Below are 22,103 nucleotides of genomic sequence, written 5' to 3' on the forward strand. Positions count from 1 at the left end.
TAGTAACTTGACTGTCAGGTGTGTCGTAAATGTTTCCCACCAAATCGTATAAAAATTGTGTTTACAGTGTACGAGTAGCTTGAATGTGTCAATTTTTTTTAAATTAATTATAACAGGAGATGCAAAAGGTCTTATAAATTTAAAGGAAAGTATCTATTTGTATCTAATTTTAATTAGTTTTAGCTCATAGAGTTCATGACCTGGGCAAAGACACTTGAGTTTATCGCATCTACTCTTTTGCATTTTAAACACGGAAATAATCTGGGGCCTTAAAGTAAGCAGACATGAAGAACATTCTAAGCTAACTTTGTTGTGAGCTCATGTGAAAGGATCATCTTTCATAAGTTATTATATGCATTTAAAATATTATCACAAGATCCACAGACAATTACTAGGAGATGCAGTAACAATATGGGATTCTCATTAACAACATTAATAATGTTCGTATTTAATATTCAACATGCCAAAAATAGTGTTGTGCTTCTGTAACTATTAGAGTTACAGGTACTTTATTATTTGTATAACATTTCTGTTGTATACACCAACACATCTCAGAGATACTTGTGAAAAGTGAGATGCTGATTATCCATAAAAGCTCCACACAGTTTCAGGTTACCTGTGATTGCTGTGACGAAATTATTTGTGCAAGCTGTTATGGTTGTACAGTACTGTTGTTAAATTCCTGCTTCTTGCTTTTATACTTTCTTGCAGACATGCACTGGAGGAGACACAGGCTGAAACCTCTGACAGTTGTAGAAGATCAGCAAACAACCAAAGAATGGAAAAAATTTGATGTAGAGTAGGAGACTATTAATGTTTGGATGAAATCTAAAAATTGGATACAGATACAAAGAAAGAAACATGAAGAGATCGAACAGGATGTTCACACATATGATGAACAAAAAGCTACTTTTCTGTTCTAACTCTTACTTGAATGATTTTTAATAAAACATTTTGCACGTTTTAACCAGTATTTTGTCTCTGTTCCACGTCACCCATACTCATCTTGGATTTTACAGTATACATTTATTTTCAAAAATATAATATATATACTGCATGCTCGTCGTCCTCATTGGGGTCTTGACCTGACTCCAGCTCGTCGCCGTAACAGACTTGAGTGGGGAAATGCTTACATTCGATGGCGTCTGGCACGTTGGAGAGGTGTTCTCTTCACGGATGGATCTCGGTTTACATTGTTTAGGGCAGATGGCAGACAGCGTGTGTGGCGTCGTGTGGGTGAGCGCTTTGCTGATGTCAGTGTTGTGGATCGAGTGGCCCATGGTGGTGGTGGGGTTATGGTATGGGCAGGCATTTGTTATGGACGAAGAACACAGGTACATTTTATTGATGGCATTTTGAATGCACAGAGATACCGTGATGAGATCCTGAGGCCCATTGTTGTGCCATACATGCATGAACATCATCTCATGTTTCAGCAAGATAATGCACGGCCCCATGTTGCAAGGATCTGTACACAGTTCTTGAAAGCTGAAAATGTCCCAGTTCTTGCATGGCCAGCATAGTCACCGGACATGTCATCCATTGAGCATGTTTGGGATGTGCTTGACCGGCGTACTGTATACGACAGCGTGTACCAGTTCCCACTAATATCCAACAACTTCGCACAGCCATTGAAGAGGAGTGGACCAACATTCCACAGGCCACAATTGACAATCTGATAAACTCTATGCGAAGATGTGTTGCACTGCATGAGGCAAATGGTGGTCACACCAGATACTGACCAGTTCTGAGTCCCCAGACCCCCAATAAAGCAAAAAACTGCACATTCCAGGGTGGCCTTTTATTGTGGGCAGTATAAGGTACACCTGTGCACTACTCATGATGTCAGATCAGCATCTTGATGTGGCACACCTGTGAGGTGGGATGGATTATCTCAGCAAAGCAGAAGTGCTCACTATCACACATTTAGACTGATTTGTGAATAATGTTTGAGAGAAATGGTAATATTGTGTATCTGGAGTGAATTTTAGATCTTTAAGTCCATCTCCTGAAAAATCGGAGCAGAAACAAAGGTGTTGCGTTTATATTTTTGTTGAGTGTGTGTATATATATATATATAATATATATATATATATATAATATATATATATATATATTTTTTATATTTAGTTAAATTTATCATCTTTCTCTTGTTTCTTTAACCAGAGCTCTGCTGTGAATAATTGAGGTCAGAGGGTTGGCCTTTTGGAGCGACGGTACAGGAGTACAAGCTGATGGAGGAGACTGTAGTGCTTGATGAATTGGGTGACAATGAAGGAGCTTTAGGAGTGATGTTTGGTTAGGTCTTCGCTCTGAACATTCAATTTCAAAAGGATTAGACGTACACCTATGAAGCCATCCCAATGATTTTTTTTGGTGATATGCTCCGAACAGAGATAAGTACCCGCACTACTTTCCCTTTAGTAGTGGAACTGCTTGTTCTCCATGATCATTTTTGAACAGTGTTTGCAAGGTTACAAACTTTTATATCTGGCTTCCGTTCTAAGGTACGAGAAAGAGAGGCAGCTTAAAGCTTGACCTCTATTGTTTAGAAGAACAGGCCTGGAAGAACTAAAGGGAAGAGGTGCCACCCAACTGTTTATTCATCCTGAAAAACATCCTGGAGTCTTGGCTAGATTTTCTTTGCTTGTGTTGCAGTTGATTTCAAAGTCAGGCAACCTTTTATTCCATTTTCTAAAATATTTGTCTTGAAACTGGAAATATTGGACTTGTGCACATCTCCTAGTCCAGGGGTCGGCAACCATAACCACTCAAAGAGCCATTTGGACCCATTTCAACAGAAAAGAAAACACCGGGAGCCACAAAACAATAAAAAATAAAGATAACAATACATATTGATTTTTCCTTTATGCTGTGTATGAAAAATAAAACTATATTGTGTTGCATTTATGAAATTAATGAATTGTTACAGAGAAAACAACTTTATTTCGGCAACAAAAACATTTTAAACTCTGCTGCATTGAAGGTTACTTTCAAATAAAATACTTAATGTCTATTTGAGTTCCCCTCCTATTTCTGAAATCAGAAGCAGAGCTTAAATTATAGTTGATTATGGTTAAATTACGGTTGTCTTTTGATTGTGTAAAGATGCATTGCGACAATGTCAATTTAACCAAAAGTGCTATACACATAAAATTACCTTGAATTGAATTGAAATTATTCACCTGCAGCAAACCAAAACTTTGGTTTGTGTGCCATCATCCTTTCATCGCGTGTACTAGAGCATGCAGTCAGCTGTTAACCTGAATAATACTTAGGCTCGAAAAGCTGAATTAATTGCATGCTGGTGGGTGTCGCACATCAGTGGTTGTGATTCATATTTTGAGGGACAAAAAAATTAAGCACTTTTATTTTAATGTTACAAGATCTCCATAATCTTTAAATTTAGAATTAAATAAAAAAAAATGACAAACTAAAATAAAATTATTTTAAATTGAATACCGCAGCAAATTTTGAGCTGCAGCAAAGTTAAAAGGCTAGAAAAGGCAAAGCTGGAAACATTACTGATTTCAATTGCAATCTCGCCAAATCATGCAAAGAACGAGAAAGAAGGGTAAGAGACGCCAAACTGTTCCTTTGTAATTTTTCTAACATTTGAAAGTATACTTACTTTAGTAAGTATAGTTACTTTAAATAACTTCAGATATCCTGTAACATACACCAAGTCCGTTCCAGACCATTTTTAAAGCTGTGTCTGGGTTTCCTATGTGAACTACCCTATGCTGTCTCACATATTTAACAACATTTGTTGTATTAATGAATATGGCACTCTACGCTCTATAACTTTCAGAGCGATAATCAAAGCATGTTAAACCACTGCTCACCTGCTAATGACGTGCAAGATATGTTACTACACTAGTGTTGGGGCAAATGGCTTAATACAGCACTAAACTGGAGCTGTTTCTGCCATTTATTACTGACTAGTCTTTCTGCTGACTCCTCTTTCATGTTTCTTGAGAGTTTTCCTTTTCGCATATTTGACTCGTTTAGAGATGAAGAGAAGGAATGCATCAAATATGACATACTGAATATCATTACTATATTTCGTGCTATTCCTTGGTCTGGTTCAGATTATCAATCATGATAATGATCCGTAGCTAAGTAAGCCGCTCAGTGAAATATGTAGCTTTGTCTCTGACATAATCACAAACACACTTATCTATGCTTTGTGCTGATGTAGAATGACTTTTCCTGTCATGCAACTCCTTATCCTCAAACACTGATTCTGCATTAGCAGCTGCAGTCTCTTTTTGTAGATTCAGGGCTTCCAAGTAAGCCTATAGTTGTGCTTTGTCCACCTTACTTGCAATTTTCTCCCTCTGCAAAGAAAGGTAAAACTCGTGCAGCCTTGGCTTTAGCTCTAGTACGTGCAGCAGCAACACCACATGTAGATCTCAGGGATCTTGAAGTTCTTATGGAACACTCAATATTTTGGAACATTCTGATGTTCTGTTACTCTTACTCTTTGTTTTTTTATGGTGTGATGTCTTTTAAATACCTTTCAGCCATGATGGCTACTACTTGCTGCTGTATGCCCCTGTCGGGATGTTCAGCCAGTTAGTTAATGTCTTTTCACTGTACTGCACTCCTTGTGTGTTTTCATGTGGAAAGACAATACAGCAGCAAGCCAAACGTCATTCATATAAAGAATGGAGCCAATAATTTTCAAAAACAGAAGCTTCAAGCAAAAAACACAAAATTCCTAACTTAATGGGTGGGAATTTTATTTGCATCAATTTGCACGTGTGAATGTTGACCAAAGATGCATGTGTGGAATTTCACTTTAGCATACTTTATTTAATTCATTACAATTACTTTTATTAATGCCAACCCTTATACCTAATCACTTAACATTATGCTGCACTTTTATATTTTACTGAGAAGATTTATGACAAAATATATAAGTTCTATTATCTAGTGCATGTTTGCTTTTCATATTGATGTATATTTTTAAGATGTCATTTAATTAATGCTGCATGTTGCAAAGCCATACACAAACTTCATAATATCAAAGTACTACATTGTACTTTTTTTAGCCAGATCATATCTAATATTTTCTTTAGTTTATTTCTTGTTTACTTGTAAAATCTGCAGATGATGCAATTTAATGATGCAATCATTTACCAAGTTTTTCCCACTCGAAGGTTTTCATTTTTTGTTCATGCTTTGAACAAAATCTGCTTTTCACATCATAATCATCATATTTTGCAGAATTGCTATACAGCTAGAGAAAAGAGAAACAATGGCTGGATATGGAAGAAGAAAACAGCTCTTTAGAGCAGAACAGGAACAAAACATATGTATGATCAGCATATGTTTATGGCAAATGCATCACATCGTCGATAATACTGTAGTACATCAATTAGTACCCTAAATAGAGTTTATCCGTCAAGAGTTACGATCAAGATTTGCAGTGGTGCAATTAAAGTCTCTTAGGTCTTAAGATTACAGCTCTCTAAGATTTTTTTGTCATCTACCTTTTATCCTTTCTTCAATTTTATAGGTTACTGGAGTAATTGTTTTTAGAGAATAAAATGGCAACTCCCCCACCGGTGGAAGTGAGATGACTCAAAACAGAAATCCAACCCACTCATATGACCAATCGATCACATTTCTATTGTCTGTTTAAGCACTGCTCTCTTTTTTTACTTTTTATAATGTTTATTGAATAAACATTATTCAATAATGTTTATTGAAGTTTTGTTTTTATTATAAAACAAAACTTCCCCATGATAAAGCAAAATATATACAAAATTAATTTCCCCATACAGGAAAAAGGTTTAATGTATTTCATTTTTCTTATTGTTTAACACAGATTAGAGCATAGTTACAATTTTTCACAGTTTGAAAGTTTCTCCTTTTTTAAAACATTTTTGCTCATTTAATGACTTATTGCCTCTAGATCAGTTTTGTCATTTTCCAAGGATTCAAAGTCACTTTCCATGTCATATTCTTGTTCAGATTTTTCTGTCTTTTTTATTGTTTCTTTTATACAGTACATGTCCTTTTCTTTGTCCTTTTTATTGGTATTTTAAATATGCTTGTTCAGTGTGATCAGTCTCCGCTGTTGCTGCGTTTTGATTGGGTTGTAACTGTGTTTTGGGAATTTCATAGTACTCACCCCTTCACTGTGTGTTTCTTTAGGGTGTGTAGTTAGAATTTCTTTAGTCCTACCAGCTTCTGTATTATATATTTTCTCAGTAGATAATGCGTTGGCCACCTAGATGCCTTTTTTTTTTTTTGCGTTAATGACTATTGCGCTTGGGTTTTTCCGCCATCTTCTTTGTTTCCTTTCACTGTTTCACACATACAAGATGTTTTTTCTGCAGCAAAAAAACATTTTATTGTTTCAGGAAAAAATATAAATAACATGATTGAAACAATTTATTTTAAAAGTTAGGGTGCACACCAATGTTACACTGTTCTTAATAAAAATCATGTATGTGAATCTTCATGAAGAACATTGTATGCTTCACTAGATCTGATTTATTCCCAATAAAAAAAAAATTAATAATAAAAAAAAATAAATATATATATATATATATATATATATATATATATATATATATATATATTATTCATAATAGACTGGATTATAGTATAATTGGTTTTACATGTGTAAGTCACATGAAGAAAAAGCTATTGGAAATTAATGATATTTATTTATTTATTATTTAAATAAATACAAAATGTATCAAACTGAATATTACAAAGTAAATGGTTGTAGTTAGTTAGTAGTGGTTGTTTCATTTAATTTTGTTTATTTAATCGTGCCATTCTTTGAAACTGATAATAGGCTGTCTTAAAGTGTATTTGTCTCTATACAACACTCTATTGAACGAACTACCTGTGTTTTATTTGCAGAATCAGTGTCTATAATCATGAATCAATGTAACGAACAAATAAATAAACAAATATTTAGTACCCAAACACTCCAATTTGTTTGATATGCTGCGAGGTATTTTTCTGTAAGATAAGTAGAATCAAAAACGGTTGTCTAAGTCGTGTATTTTTTAGACGGTCCCTTATTGACTCCATCGGTATAGGGCCAGTAAACAGCGTTTCTGAAAGATCTTGCTACAGCAGGGGTTAACGAGAAAAAATTTAAAAATATATTTAGTTGTAATCGGTTTTCTGTCCAGTCCAGAGTAGGAAAATATGCGGCTTGTCATTTTTGAGTATTTATGTGTTGATAAACAGAAGAGAGAATCTCGAATGTGTTCAGGTATATGAGAAATCTCAGGGCAGCTGAGAGAAATATATTTAAACATAATTTAAAAACACATTTTGTTTGTCTCACACTAAGGAAAATATATTCCCCCAAACAGTATAAGAGTGAAATGCCTATTTATAGTACCCGCCCGTGAGGTTAGTGTGTAACCGTTACATCACGCGCCGCAGAATTCCTACAGCTGTTTTATTTAAAGGCATCATTTTTACATAAAGCTGTGTATAATACAGAAATCACTCACATTCCGTTAGCAGCCCTTGTTGGGTGATATGATTATTCCCGTTTATGTCTGGTTTTAAAGATTTTGAAGAAGAACTTTTCCAACCGCCCGACAAAATGGAGTTGTGGCTGAGCGGAAACACTTTCACTTTGGGAATGAGGATTGATTCGTTTCAGGGAACAAGTCCGGGAAAGAGTCGACTCATTGAATCAATAATTTTTTTTCGTGGATTTGTTTCGCAAATCTAAACTAATCTATCCTTTTTTTTTTTTTTTTGCTGAAAAACTATAATTGTTTTGCTTATTTAATTAATTAAATCACATACAGTGCAGCATCAGTAACGCATTAGTTCTGTATTCTGTAGATTGCGGTCAATTTTCACTTTCTAAGAAGCTTTAGAACAGTTTCAAAGAGGTATTACTTTTTCTAGAAGTTATGTGATTTAAAATTCAGACAATGTGTTTTTACCTATACCTTGAAATCATTTTTATTTTGAAATAAAAAAGCTTTTTAAATTGTTAAATGGATTTCTTTTTTATTAATTTATTTCTTTTCCCAGTAATATACTTTGCTAAAATATCCTGCTTTCTGTTCCCTTTCAAAGGCTACACTCGATGCTGCGTGAAAACGCTATGGGAATATCTTTTATGTTGCCGGTTGTGAAGCATGTGTGTACCAAACATGCCAAATTTTGGCTTATATAACCTTGGTCAGGTGATGTCATCTGATTAGATGCACCTGCAGGTTATAAATAGGAGTGAGCCGGCAACATTCCTCAGATCTTTTTCTTCACCACATTGTGCGCGTGTGTGTGTCAGCAAAGCATAAAAAAATATAAAACAAGCAGAATTAAATCTCATAAAACTCACCAGATAGTATGGCAGAGTTTAGAGTAAGAGTTCCCCCTCCTTGTGAAAATTTCCTTTCAGAGAGCGATATGCATACATTCTGCTTCGAATGTTTGGGTGAGAAGCACCCTCTCGAAGGACGTAATGGAGAGTGTGAGCACTGTGATCTTTTCCCCATGAAGCTGCTTCGCGCACGCCTCGCGTTATTTAGGGAACCACGAGCCGCGCTGCACTCATGGGGATCACAAGCAGATCTGGCCGAGGCACGAGAGACGGAGTCCCTCCTTTTGATGACCTCCACAACGAGTTATCTCGTTCTTGGAGAAATCCTTTTTCTTCCCGTATTTTTGTACCATCGACTTCGTTTTATTCGAACATCTTTGATGCAAAAACAGGAGGTTAAGCGGTGATGCCCCAGATAGAAGATCAATTTTTATTCTTTAATTCTCATTAAAGAAACCAAAACTTTCCTCCAAGCCGTGTAGAACTTCTTCTACCCTGGTAGGGAAAGCGTTCCAAGCAGCAGGTCAGGCCGGCGCTTCCTTGCACACCATGGTGGTTTTGCAGGCGTATCAGGCTGATCTGCTGAAAGATTTGAGCACGACAGGCACACTGAATCATGAAGCATTCAATGAATTATGCCGGGCTACTGATTTATCCCTGCGTGCGACTAAACAGACAGCCCGTGCAATCGGCCGTTCCATGGCCTCCTTGGTGACCGCTGAAAGGCACCTGTGGTTGAACCTGACAGGCATCAAGGACAAGGTTCAAACATTCCTCCTTGATGCCCCTGTCTGACCTTCCAGCCTATTCGGCGACACTGTGAATTCCTTCGCCACTAGGTTCCGAGAAGCTAAACTGTATGAACAGGCTTTTGGGAAATTTCTCCCACACCGTGCTCAAGAGTCGAGGCCCTCGGCCACCCAGCCTCGACCAGATCTGAATCTCGCCAGGCGAGAGGCACAGAAGGAGAGCGTCAGCAGCCGGGCACCCCCCCGTAAGGACTGGGGTACAGCTCGTTTCCAAAAGATCAGATCGCCACACTGTCTTCTTTTCAAAGACTAAGTCCTAAAAGCCTACGCGCCCAGGACTGTGGGGGTAATCCCCCCAGGGAACGGCACTCAACGCTCTTTCCTATAAGAGCATGACCCCCGGAGTCGGTGTTCAGTTTCTGCCGCCTCTGGTGAGATATGTTAGTGCCTCGGTTATATCCTGCTATATTCCAGGATGCCGAACCACTAACAAACCCCCCCCCAGCGTGGAAGCTACTGCCAGGCATATCTCTAGAGCTCCCTCCACTAGAAAAGCTTATGCCCTCAAATGGAATGTTTTCGAAAGTTGGTGCATGACGAAGCAGGTAGACCCAGTCCACTGCCAAATTGTTTCTGTGCTGAAGTTCCTGCAAGATAAGTTGTCCTCGGGCTTGTGCCCTAGTACCCTTAGGACATACGTGGCCGCTATCTCAGCCTGCCACGTTCCAATCGAGGGGATTACTGTGGAAAAACACCCTTTAGTTGCCTGTTTTATTTGTGGAGCTAAACGGTTGAGGCCACCCACTAGAGCCACAACCCCTTCATGGGATTTATCTATCGTGCTTGAAGCTCTAATTGACACTCCTTTCGAATCGCTAGAGTCAGCGCCTGACAGGCTTCTGACTCTTAAGATGTTTTTTTCTTATGGCCATTACCTCTCTCAAGAAGATTGGGGATCTGCGCGCCTTGTCAGTCTCCCCATCTTGCCTGGACTTTGCCCCTGGGCTAGTCAAGGCCATTCTGCATCCTTACTCGAACTATCTTCCGAAAGTTAAATTTTCAAACATGCACCCTGTTGTTCTTGAAGCCTCCTGTCCTCCGCCTTTTACAGCTTCGGAGCAGGAGAAATTCACCTATTGTGTCCGGTACGTGCTCTTCGGATTTACGTCCACTGCACCAGCCAGTGGCGTAGATCAGAGCAGCTCTTTATATGCTATGGAGGCCGCAACCGGGGGGCGGCCGCCACTACGCAGACCATGTCACATTGGGTGAGAGATGCTATTGCTCTCTCCTATGAGGCGCGTGGGCTCACTTCGCCTCTAGGAATCAGGGCTCATTCAACCAGGGGGATTGCTTCATCTATTGCACTAGCAAGAGGTATTCCCCTGCAACAAGTGTGACGCGGCGGGCTGGTCCTCTCCGCACACATTTATTGAATTTTATAGTCTGGATGTTCCTGTCACTCCGGGCTCACGAGTCCTCGAGTCAGCTTCCAAGACATAGTTCTGAGACCTCTCAGCCTTATGCGCACACGCTACACAATGCAGGGTCCAGACACTCGCAGTGTGGCGACGTTGGGCTCTCGTTCCCATAGCATTTTCACGCAGCATCGAGTGTAGCCTTTGAAAGGGAACGTCTCGGGTTACTTCGCTGTAACCCTATTCCCTAAAAAAGGCGGGAACGAGATGCTGCGTCCCAATGCCGCACTGCCCACGTGACCGGACGTCCGTTCAGACAATCAATCTGAGGAATGTTGCCGGCTCACTCCTATTAATAACCTGCAGGTGCAATCTAATCAGACCGAGGTGCATCCTGGGACATGTAGTTCTAACATCAACAAAAAACAAAAAAAGTCTCTGGGCTTCAGGCGCCCTCTAGGGGTTAACCCTAACATAACGGGAAAAAAAGGTCTCTGGGTGCAGGGCGCCCTCTAGGGGTTAACCCTGACACAGTGATTTTCTTCTGCAGTTTTTTATGTTTCCTGCAGTTTGTTCCTGTTCTGTTTTGTGTCCGCTCCAAACCAGACTGTGATGGATGAGCACAGGACAGCTGATGAAGGAAGTACATTTTCTGTTGGGGCTTTTGTAGGATAGAGCTGATTTTAAGTTCCTATTTCAGGTCATGGGAAATTGTATTTCCCAAAAACTTGAAGGACTTCACATTTGACACAGGGTTATTGGTTATTGTGAGGGGGAGGAGTGTGGAAACCTGTTGATGTGGATGTTATACGTTTAATGTGGCAGCGCGACACTCTGCGTGCATTATTACCATAATACACTTTAAATGAGACAAGATAGTGAATCGAGATAACTTTTAACTGTTGAATAGTCATTAGACATTATGCATGTACCACTATCTTTAAGAACTTATGCTGGCCTACAGCCCTAAGATTACCTGCTATGTCCTTTGTCCTGGCTCCCAGGATACACACAACCACTGCCCCTGGTGTATTTAAAGGCCTAGCTATTTTCATGTTCCTTAGTATAGAGTCTCCAATTACCAGAGCTCTTTCAGGTTTCTCAGCAGGGGCATCACTGAGGAAAAGAAAATCTGTTGCACACGTGAAGCACAGAGAAGGTGTGCTCTGGTGGGCTTAGCCTTAGCTTTGGCTGAACGAGTATGCTGCCCAGTCACAACTATTCGGCCCGCTGTGAGGGCTCTAATTCCTGCGTCAGGGGCTTGGCTATCTCCTCCTACAGAACCCAGACTTTCTGCTACAGAAATAAAACTACTCTCTTGCTCTCTAACCCTCTCTAAAGTCTGGATGCACCCCTAATACTACTATCTTCTCCGTCAGAGTGAATAATGACTAATAAACAGAAATTTAACTATCACAAATAAAGTGACTTTTGTGGGAGACCCAGAAGAAAGCTAAGAAAAAAATCTAGATGTCCAGTCTCACTGTTTAAAGCTTGAACTACACCAGCCTTGTGGACATCTAAGATTCTATTAAATGACCGACTATGTTTCAAAACATTTCTCTTTGTCATCCTGAACATAAGGTGCACATACAGAGCTGCGGTGTATTCCTGAATACTCAGATAAACAAAGCAGTACACTTTACTTTGGTGAAGCCCAAACTTCTCTCTAAAGATCTGCGTACACACACCTGAGTACACTGCTTATTTCTGCTTCTCTCACATCAATGCCACACTCTCTCAAGTCTTCCGCATAGTAGATCAAGTTCCCTTTCTTCAGCTGCTCAAAAGTCCCAATTTAAGAAGCATCGCCCTCGTCCCAGTTTAAGAAGAATCACCCTCCTGCTTCTTTGAGTACTTTTCTCTTATGATGTTTATCTGAATGATGAGGAAGTGTGTGTACATTTGAGTCAGAGTCTAGGGGATCTCTCCACTCTCTGCTTCACCCAACATTCTCTCTAGAACAGCGGCTAAAATCCAGCAGAAGACTGGGATGTGACACATGATGTAGAGGCTTCTTAATGACTTCAGGTGTGTGATGATGTTATTGGCCAGGCTCTGATCACTGATCCTCTTCCTGAAGTACTCCTCCTTCTGTGGGTCATTGAACCCTCGTACCTCTGTGACTCGATGGACACACTCAGAGGGGATTTGATCAGCTGCTGCAGGTCGGGAGGTGATCCAGATGAGAGCAGAGGGAAGCAGATTCCTTTTGATCAGGCACTGATGCTGATTCAGTTACATCACATGCACAAAATAGACTTATAACCATAATGAGTACAATAACATACCGTATAATACTGGATAAATACCCCCCCCGCCCCCACCCCCTTTAAAAATGACTAAAATGAATAAATATAATTTAAATAGAAGATCAGTGAAACTGAAAACTAGACACAGCTGTGGCCAAAAGTTTTGAGGATGACACAAATATTATTTTTTACAAAGTCTGCTGCTTAAGTGTTTTTAGATTTTTTTTTGTCAGATGTTATTTTTGTATACTGAAGTATATTTACAATAACTTTATAAATGTCAAAAGGCTTTTTTGACAGTTACACTAAATTTGTGCAAAAGTAATTTTTTTGCAGGTAGAGAAGATTGAAGTGTGGGAAACATGATATTTATTTTTCACACTAGATTGGCCGCCACAGAGCCCAAACCTTAACCTCACTGAGAATCTTTGGAATGTGCTACAGAACACTTTACACTATGGTTTGACCTATTTATTATCAATACTATACAATATCTTAGAGAAAAATCAATGCAACTCTGTACAAAAATACATGTTGTGTTATTGCAAAAACTTATTAAAACAATGCCAAGGCCATAATCAAGGCATCAAAGCGAAATAAAATAAATGAAATCATGAAATGTGTGACTTGGATTACTTGAAATCAGTATCAGAAAATGTTCCGTCTGTATGTCTGTCTGTCTGTCTGTATGTAAGTACTGTATGTATGTATGTATGTATGTTTGTATGTATGTCTATCCAGATTTCATCACAGCACCACCCAAAAGTGGTTGGACAGAATTGAATAAAACGGTGGCAGTACTTAAGTATTTGCCTAAAGTTAAACCTGCACCATGAATGAAATCAAATACGTTATGAGCAGTTAGGGTGCCAGATTATGTCGCAGCATCTAGCACTTTTGTTAACTAACTTAAAGGCACGGAAACCATGGTATAACAAGATACCTAAATCTTCAAGAAATAAAAGTGTGACACAGCATGGCTTACCCCATAAAAAAAGTTAATTAATGCCTCCAGGTTTTAACAACTCATTGGTCAATTTTTACTAATCAATAATATGACTGTGTCCAAAAGGAGCATCTTAGAGAAATGGGCAGAGATTCTCCTGTGAATATCTGTGAAAAAAGTTGCATCTCTAAATTGACAAACAATTTGAGAATAATGTTTCTCCATGTATCATTTCAAAGACTTTAAATATATCATCTTATACAATACATAATATTTCATAATGTTACTTGTAATTTTTATTCAGTTTGTTTAAATAAGATACAAAAACTTTGGTCATGTTTTATTTTCTTCCCATATTGCATTTTTCTGTTTTGTCATCGGCATAAGGAGACGAGAGATGGTGTTGTGTGCAGGTGTAGAGAATTTTCTCTTGATGAATGTAAGCCATCCAACCAAGAAGCTTTAAGATAAACCCCTCTCTTAGCTCACAAGCAGGCAAAAGTGGTATGTGACGATATTTTTTGTTAATTTCTGAGTTTAATGTTGTATGCATGTATTCTGTGTAATTGTATGTTTAACTGATTTCTGTTATATTTGTCCTGTTTATTTAGTTCTACTGTGTCAATGAGCAGATTAAACATCTGTAAAAAGAACCTCAGCCTTCATATTGTGACTAAGCGCTTGATACAGAGAATTAGGAGAACTCTTTGTATGCAAAGGACAAGGGCAAGGCACAATATTGGATGCCCATAATCTTCAGCCACTCGGATTTAGACTAACTGAGACTTAGGACATGAGGCGGGGGACACCCTGGACAGGGTGCCAATCCATCGCAACATACACACACTCACACACTACAGGCCAAACACCAATTAGCCTACGTTACATCTTCGTTGGTGGGAGAAAATTTTTTAGGCAGCGGGTCAGCCTGGTGCTGCCCTGCACACAATGGCTTTGCAGGCATACCAGACTGACCTACTGAGAGCTTCACTTTTTAGAGAGGCCGGCAGCGGGGAACCTACTGCCAGCTATGTCTCTTTAGGTACGAAGCAATGAAGAGGACCAGCATCCTTAGGAGGCCGTGGTTCAATCTCTGCCACCGCTGGTGTTTCGAAGAACGGCGGTTTCCAGTGAATCGTTAGATGTTCGGTCCCTTCCTTCTATGTTCAGGATGCCAAACACCTAACACACCCATGTAGCCGAGGTGTCAAAGTTCGTGCACCTTTAGAAAGGCTGGCAGCGGGGAATCTACTGCCAGCTATGTCTCCTTAAGGACGAAGCACTGTGGAAAACCAGTATCCTCAGGACAAAGTGTTAGGTGCTTGGGTTCCTCCTGCCGTGTTTCAGGACACCGAACACCTAACAGCCACCACCATCACCACCCCTCCGTCGGCGTCAACACGTTGCCCTAGCTCACCTCACTTCTTAGGGTGGAGCCTTAACGCCACAAAGCATTCTCCTTTCTACACGAGGTATGAAGTTAAGTGTCATGCAGAATCCGAGCGCAATGCGGGCACAGCTGTCTCCTGCGCGCGCCGAATTCATTATAGCATACTCTAAAGGAGTATAAGCTAGGCGAGGTGGTAACGTCACCGCTTCCAGAGTGGTTTTAGTGGTGGCTAAGTGCCGGGGGATTTAAATTTTTAGATGAGCATTTAGATTCTATTTGCACAGACGATTTTGGAGGATTGACTGAAGACAGTGTGTTTCAGAGCCTGACTCTGAATCCGAATCAGAGGTTGCAGATGAGCCAGTCAGCTTTGTTAAAAGTTTAGCCAACTGGTCTGTACAGTTTGGTGTTTCTTTAGTTGCCCTCTTAGCTCTCCTTAGTTTTAACATTCTTTAGTTGCCCTCTCAGCCTATTATTAACATCTTTACTGGTAAATTACCAGTTAATTACTGTTAGTAATTAGATTACGTGTGAACAGGATCTTTTCAAAAAGTACAGTATCAATATAAAAAAAAAATAACATTACCCGTAATGTTCTCTGTAAAAGCAGAATGATATTAACAGTATGAACATGCACAAGTTCAGAATGCACTGATGAGAGAGGTCTAGGCCAATCATAACATTCTGATGAAGATGCATTCACTCTGTGCTGTCTATTATGATGTCTCTTGGCCAAAAACAAAATGCATGAATGTGAATTTGACACAAAAATGGAAACATCAACAAAAATTCTGTTCACATATGTCCCTCCATGATGTAAACACAATTTAAATGCAAGAGCAAAAACTGAAATCTGTACGTGAGAGAGAGCTTAGAATAAGCACCAATACAAATATACTTTTACATACTGTATGCTTATACTGTAGTTATACTTATATAGATGTCCTCAGCAAGCTTTTGTTATTGAGGATGCTGGCATCCTCTCCACCACAGGAATCATGTATACTCTCCATGACACATTAGTCATACACACTACCTTTAATCAGTGGTGTGAGGAGATAAATTGTTTGTGCCTAAATGACACAGCTGTAATATTATCAGACACTCAATATTATCGATAGTTAACTAGTTTGAATTACTTACTTGAATACTAAAAACAGCAACAAAAAAGAGACCCTACTATCTGCAGTCCTTGATCTCTGATGGTAAACTAAAATGTAGACACAGTGTCATTGGTGTATACTGATGAACGCATGTTCTCTAACAACAACAACATGGAGATGCAGAAGCACTGGAGTCTTCATCACACAAAGATTCTCTTCCCATCCTGAAGATAAAAGGAAAACATGCATTAATAATGGACTGTGGTATTGTACTTCATGATCAACATCATGTAATCATCTCTCCTTTAAGGGAAACACCATCATCTCCTGTTTATAATGAATCATTCAACATTTCTTCATTCTTAGTAACATCTGTGTTATAACAGGAACATGAGCAGATATTTACTCATCACATCACTGCTCTTATCCAATCACAGGCTTTGGAGCTTTTTAAATAATCAACACTACTGAGTCATTTAGCTCTTGTTCTACATTTATACTTAAGTGCAGACTTTAAGAACAAGCTGAGGTGAATTTTACAGGAATGACAGGAGACATGGTGTGGAGGTCGGGTGCTGGAAGGAGTGTTACTGTCGGTTTTTATCTGTATTTAATACTATTAAAAGTTACTGCATTGAATTTAGAAATAATTATATAACAGTTACAAAACAAAAACATTTAATTATTACAAACTTTCTATGTTTTTTAATGTTTGACGGTGTTGACAAATGTCCTGTAATGCTCTGAGGTTTTCATTAGGACCCGGAAGTAGTACAGTTGCAACACAGGAAGCATAAAAGGAGACAAGATGGTGCATCACATTGCTCAGTCATGAAGTTTGCCCATGTCGGTTCAGATCGTCCGTCTGCCATTTTGAGAGTACTCACTTTCTCGCGTCTACTTTCTGATTAGAGTGTGTTTAAAGGATGTGGGTTAAATTTGTGTTTTTCCCTCGCTCCCCTTCTGTGAGAGTCCTTAGACTAAATCGCGTGGTTATCCTGCCTACTCGCTTGCTTCCGAATTTGGGTTTACCATCCACGCTACAAAGGGCTAACTGCTAAGTGTGATAAATCTTCTGATCATTCCGGTTAGTTCGTGACACAAACTAGCAATAAATTAAACGAATCAATTATTTTTTACATTCATCTAAAAGGTCATTATTTACCACAGTGTTTGTAGTTTGCAATGTTTATCATCCTTAACAGCAAAGAGAAGCTTCTTTCCAGAGTCTCCTATTTTTTCTCCTGATAGATAAAGGTCTGTCAGGTTTGAGAGGTTTAAACTCAGTGCTGAGGCCAGAGCAGCACAGCCCTTATCTGAGACATCACAATCCTCCAACCTGTAGAGACACACAATCACACACACGCACAGACAGACTCTTCACACTTTTAATCTAAAGCAGAGGAAGAACAGCACTGACTCTCTTCTGGTTGTAGACAGTTTGTCGTATTGTGAACTGAGTAATACATCATGTCTTTAAAAATGTTTTTGCTAACTTTTTTTTTTTCCTTTTTACACATCCTAACAAAATCAGTTTTTGTTTTTTATGAGCATTCACAGATTTTCTTGTGAAGCATCTAATTAGTTTTTGGAGAGGTCGTTAGCTTCTTAGTTCATGTACTTTTTAAATCCAGACAGTAAATTTAGTATTGACAAGAACAACTGTCACTGTGTTTTATTAATGCAGAAATTATTTGTTTATTATTTTGACCTGGTTAATTATTAGACCATGTTGTATTATTAATATTTAAGTATATAATCCTACCTGAGTGTCTCCAGTTTACAGAGAGGATTCTCTAGTAGAGCAGAGAAACACTTCACTCCTGAGTCTCCTATATTATTATTGGATAGAGCCAGCAGGTTCAGGTGTGAAGGGTTTGATCTCAGAGCTGAAGTCAGAGCAGCACAGCCTTCATCTGAGACACCACAGTTATATAACCTGTAGAGAGACACAATGACACATTGTCCATCAGCAGATTTTTATCTTAATATAAGTATTACTTAAAAGCTTATCTTGCTTTCCAGCTTAACCCTGTATATAGGGTTGTGGTGGGACCTGGAGCCTATCCAAGGAAACTCCATGCATGAAGAGGCGGGAATCAAACCTATACCCTGGAGGTGGAAGGCGACTATGCTAACCACTAATCCACCATGCCCGTAGTGTGTGTAAGTGACTGTATGTGTGTGTGCCCTGCGATGTACTGGCACCTTGTCCTGGGTGTACACGGCCTTGTGCCCTAAGTCTCCTGGGATAGGCTCCAGGCCTCACGTGACACTGTTTATAGGATAAAATGGAATAGATGATGGGTAAGTGACTAAGTAAAAACGATCATACTGAGGATTTGTTTCTCTCGGCAGATGTGTGACAGTATATTGCTCCAAAATCAAAAATAATAAAGGCTGAAACATAAGATATGATGTAAAGTATAAATGATTAAATAGTTAAATAGGAGTTGCAGGTAGAAGAAAAGTATGACGATGAGACCGATGCAAGATAATGGATAGAGAACCCTATGTGTCACCTTTGCTTTACAGGCAGGCAACACAAGTAGCTATTTCAAAATATCAGTGTATGTGAGAAGGGGTAGTGCATCAATATTTTCAAATATCTCTACAGGTTTCCCAAACTACCACTGCACGGCACTGATATTTAACTTCTCCCACACTGAAAAAAAGGAACTTGGCTACTTGTTACATGTACTAAAATGTAATGTGTTTTGTACATAATAATTTCATGTTTCCAAGATAAACATGGATAAATCATGTTGTATTTGCATGAAATTCAACAACTTAACATGTATTAGATTCAATCATGTTGAGATAAACCAAATAGATCTTGTCACTATAAAAACAGAAATAGAGCAAACATTGCGAAAAGACACTCAACAGAACACTGTTGAGAAGACAAACATTTGGCGGGCGTGTGGAAAAGGTAAGCAGGAATTAATTCCCATCTTTCTAAATAGAAACGAAATACTGAACATAAATGTCACCTGCTGTTTAGCGATGTTTAGTCACGTTATTTTGGTTTAAGCTATTTCTTGTATTCTTAATCACACTTAAAATACCGACGGACGGTTATATGCGCGTGCTTAGTTTGTGGTTCGGTTCTCGCTTCGTTCTGTTCTCATGAGTTGTGAAGCGAGAGGAACAAAGTATAAATATTGTTCATTTGCTAAATTAAGTATCATAAATTTTAATTAAATATCTATCCCTGTATTTTTTCACAGCAGTTTGTGACTGAAAAGTGTCCTGTCTGCATCTGACTGCAAGAGTTTCCTGACCAACCGTCTCTAACGGTCATATTTAAAGTCATAATAAACAGTTATAAAGCACCAAACGTTTCTGATGGTGTTTAATTTTTTTTAATATGATTAATACTTATTTGTGGTGTTTTATGTTTTGTACATCTTTTCAAATTGAGACCCCATTTGTAAGTTGCTGCTGGTGTAAAACAGGTTTTTTATTAAATATAAAATATGAAATCAAATTCTCCGTTTTATCTTCGTTTGTCTTATGCTTCCTTCCTTCACGGAATTTTTTTAAAATTAAAATTACATTAAACATTTGAATAATGTAAGCACTAAGAAATTTAGACTTTTCAATGATAATGGAGTATTATAGACATAATTCAATTACATTACAGTTGCACAATCAATTGCTATTACAGTAAATGATTAAGTTTAACCTGAATGAAATACTTTGGTTTAGCAGGCAAAATTTGTGTAATTTGGCCACATTTTGATGAGGTGGGACCAATGTACACATTAAAATCAAGTAAATTCAAAGGATTTTTTTTTCAGTGCAGTAGGGTCCCTTTTCTTTATGTTCACTCTTCTTAATCTCAAAAGCAAACATAAAAATCAAAACTAAAACAACAAGCCTCTCTCAACTCTGTAAGACAATTTTATTTTTCATTTGCATTTCCCTGTAGCTACAGCTCGCACAGTGTATTTAGTTAGTGTTCCAGGTGCAGTTTCTGTGATTAGTTACAGTGTTTTAGTAAATTTCACAGTAATTTTAGACACATTGCAGTCACATCAAGTCATGTTTTGCTCTGCAGTTTCTCAAATAAGTACAGCTGGCCCAAAGACTCTGTGACAAATCATTAGTGTGAAGAAACAATTATCCTTTACAGGACTTTATGATGAACCTAAAACTTCTGCTTCAGTCTTACTATTAGAGAATGTGTCTTACTGAGCAGCAGGTCATGTGACTCGCAGAGAGATGATCTTACCACAGTATCTCCAGTTTACAGTGAGGATTCTCCAGTACAGTAGACAGATACTTCACTCCCGTGTCTCCTAGATTATCGTCAGACAGATCCAGTTCTCTCAGGTGTGAGGGGTTTGATCTCAGAGCTGAAGCCAGAGCAGCACAGCCTTCACCTGAGATATCACACTCATACAACCTGTAGAGAGACACAATGACTCTTCAGACACTCATCACCAGATTTTTATCTTAATTTAAGACTTACTTAAAAACTGATGTGTTTGTCACATTATGTTATTATTCAGACTGATATCACTTGTGTGTCATTTCAATTCCAACGATGTAATTAAAATGATCATATCGGGTCTTATGTTTTGTTTCTCTTAGCAGATGTGTATTGTATATAATTACAGTATATGCCTGCATTGTCAAAAAAGTAAAAGTCAGAAACATGGTGAAAAACTAAAGTCATAAAATGCAAACCAGGGCCCGGTTTCTCGATAACACACACTCTTTGCACGCTAAGAAGACTCCTAAGATATATCTTACATAAAGTGATTACTTTTCTAAGTGTATTTCTCGAACTATCCCTTGGAAGTCTTCTTAGGTCACTGCCTCTTACGCCCAACGTTACAAGGGGCTGTCTACAATGAAGAAAAAAAGGTGGTGTTGTTCACCTACAGGGTGCCGGTGGAAATTTGGCTACTCTTGGTTGAAGAAGGAGAGGAGGAAGGCGTGTTCGAAAGCAGTAAGAGAAGAGGAAAGGCAAGAGTTTAGGAGTGATAGTAGGGACTTTGAATGTTGGGACCATGACAGGGAAGGGAAGAGAGTTGGTTGATATGATGCAGAGAAGGAAGGTGGATATACTGTGTGTCCAGGAGACCAGTTGGAAAGGTAGCAAGGCCAGAAGCTTAGGATCAGGGTTCAAATTGTTTTACCATGGTGTGGATAGGAAAAGTAATGAAGAAGGAGTTATTCTGAAAGAGGAGTTTGTAAGGAATGTTCTAGAGGTGAAGAGAGTGATCAGATGGGGTGATGAGTCTAAAGCTGGAAATTGAAAGTATAATGTTCAATGTTGTTAGTGGTTATGCCCCACAGGTAGGATGTGAGTTATAAGAGAAGGAGAAATTTTGGAGTGAGTTAGATGAAGTGATGCAGAGCATCCCCAGAGGTGAGAGAGTGGTGATTGGTGCAGACTTCAATGGACATGTTGGGGAAGGGAACAGAGGTGATGAAAATGTGACGGGCAGGTTTGGTCTTCAGGACAGGAATGTAGAAGGACAGATGGTGGTGGACTTTGCAAAGAGGATGGAAATGGCAGTAGTAAATACTTTTTTCCAGAAGAGGTGGGAACATATGGCGACATATAAGAGTGGAGGCAGAGGCACTCAGATCGACTACATCTTGTGTCGACGTTGTAATCTGAAAGAGATCAGTGACTGCAAAGTGTTGGTAGGGGAGAGTGTAGCCAGACAACACAAAATGGTGGTGAGGAAGGTGAAGAGGACAAAGGCAGAGCGGAGGACAAAGTGGTGGAAGCTGAGAAAGAAAGAATGTTGTGTAGTCTTCAGGGAGGAGTTGAGACAGGCTATGGGTGGTAATGTGGTGCTTTCAGTTGACTGGACAACTACAGCCAATGTGATCATGGAGACAGGTAGGAGGGTACTTGGTGTATCATCGGGTAAGGAAAAAGTGGACAAGGAGACTTGG

General features: G+C 38.9%; 2 protein-coding genes across 4 annotated transcripts in view; both read right to left on the reverse strand.

The window, feature by feature from the left end:
* LOC128534529 (NACHT, LRR and PYD domains-containing protein 12-like) overlaps nucleotides 1–7,579 on the reverse strand; it is a 38,399-nt gene extending 30,820 nt beyond the window's left edge. The window contains exons 1-2 of the mRNA XM_053508987.1: nucleotides 7,494–7,579; nucleotides 6,143–6,317 (exon numbers count right to left, since the gene is read on the reverse strand). The gene's annotated coding sequence lies outside the window, so the exon portion shown is untranslated. The remainder of the gene's footprint in view (nucleotides 1–6,142; nucleotides 6,318–7,493) is intronic.
* A 6,167-nt stretch (nucleotides 7,580–13,746) lies between these two features.
* The window catches only part of LOC128534532 (NACHT, LRR and PYD domains-containing protein 12-like), a 68,114-nt gene continuing 59,757 nt past the window's right edge, over nucleotides 13,747–22,103 (reverse strand). For all 3 annotated transcript variants that reach the window (XM_053508995.1, XM_053508997.1, XM_053508996.1), the window contains 4 exons: nucleotides 20,419–20,592; nucleotides 17,947–18,120; nucleotides 17,347–17,520; nucleotides 13,747–16,405 (listed from right to left, as the gene is read on the reverse strand). In XM_053508995.1, the coding sequence (XP_053364970.1) occupies nucleotides 16,339–16,405; nucleotides 17,347–17,520; nucleotides 17,947–18,120; nucleotides 20,419–20,592 (589 nt within the window). In that variant the 3' untranslated portion in view covers nucleotides 13,747–16,338. The remainder of the gene's footprint in view (nucleotides 16,406–17,346; nucleotides 17,521–17,946; nucleotides 18,121–20,418; nucleotides 20,593–22,103) is intronic.

This window comes from Clarias gariepinus, chromosome 12 (genome assembly GCF_024256425.1).
Source record: "Clarias gariepinus isolate MV-2021 ecotype Netherlands chromosome 12, CGAR_prim_01v2, whole genome shotgun sequence".
NCBI classification, from domain to species: domain Eukaryota; kingdom Metazoa; phylum Chordata; class Actinopteri; order Siluriformes; family Clariidae; genus Clarias; species Clarias gariepinus.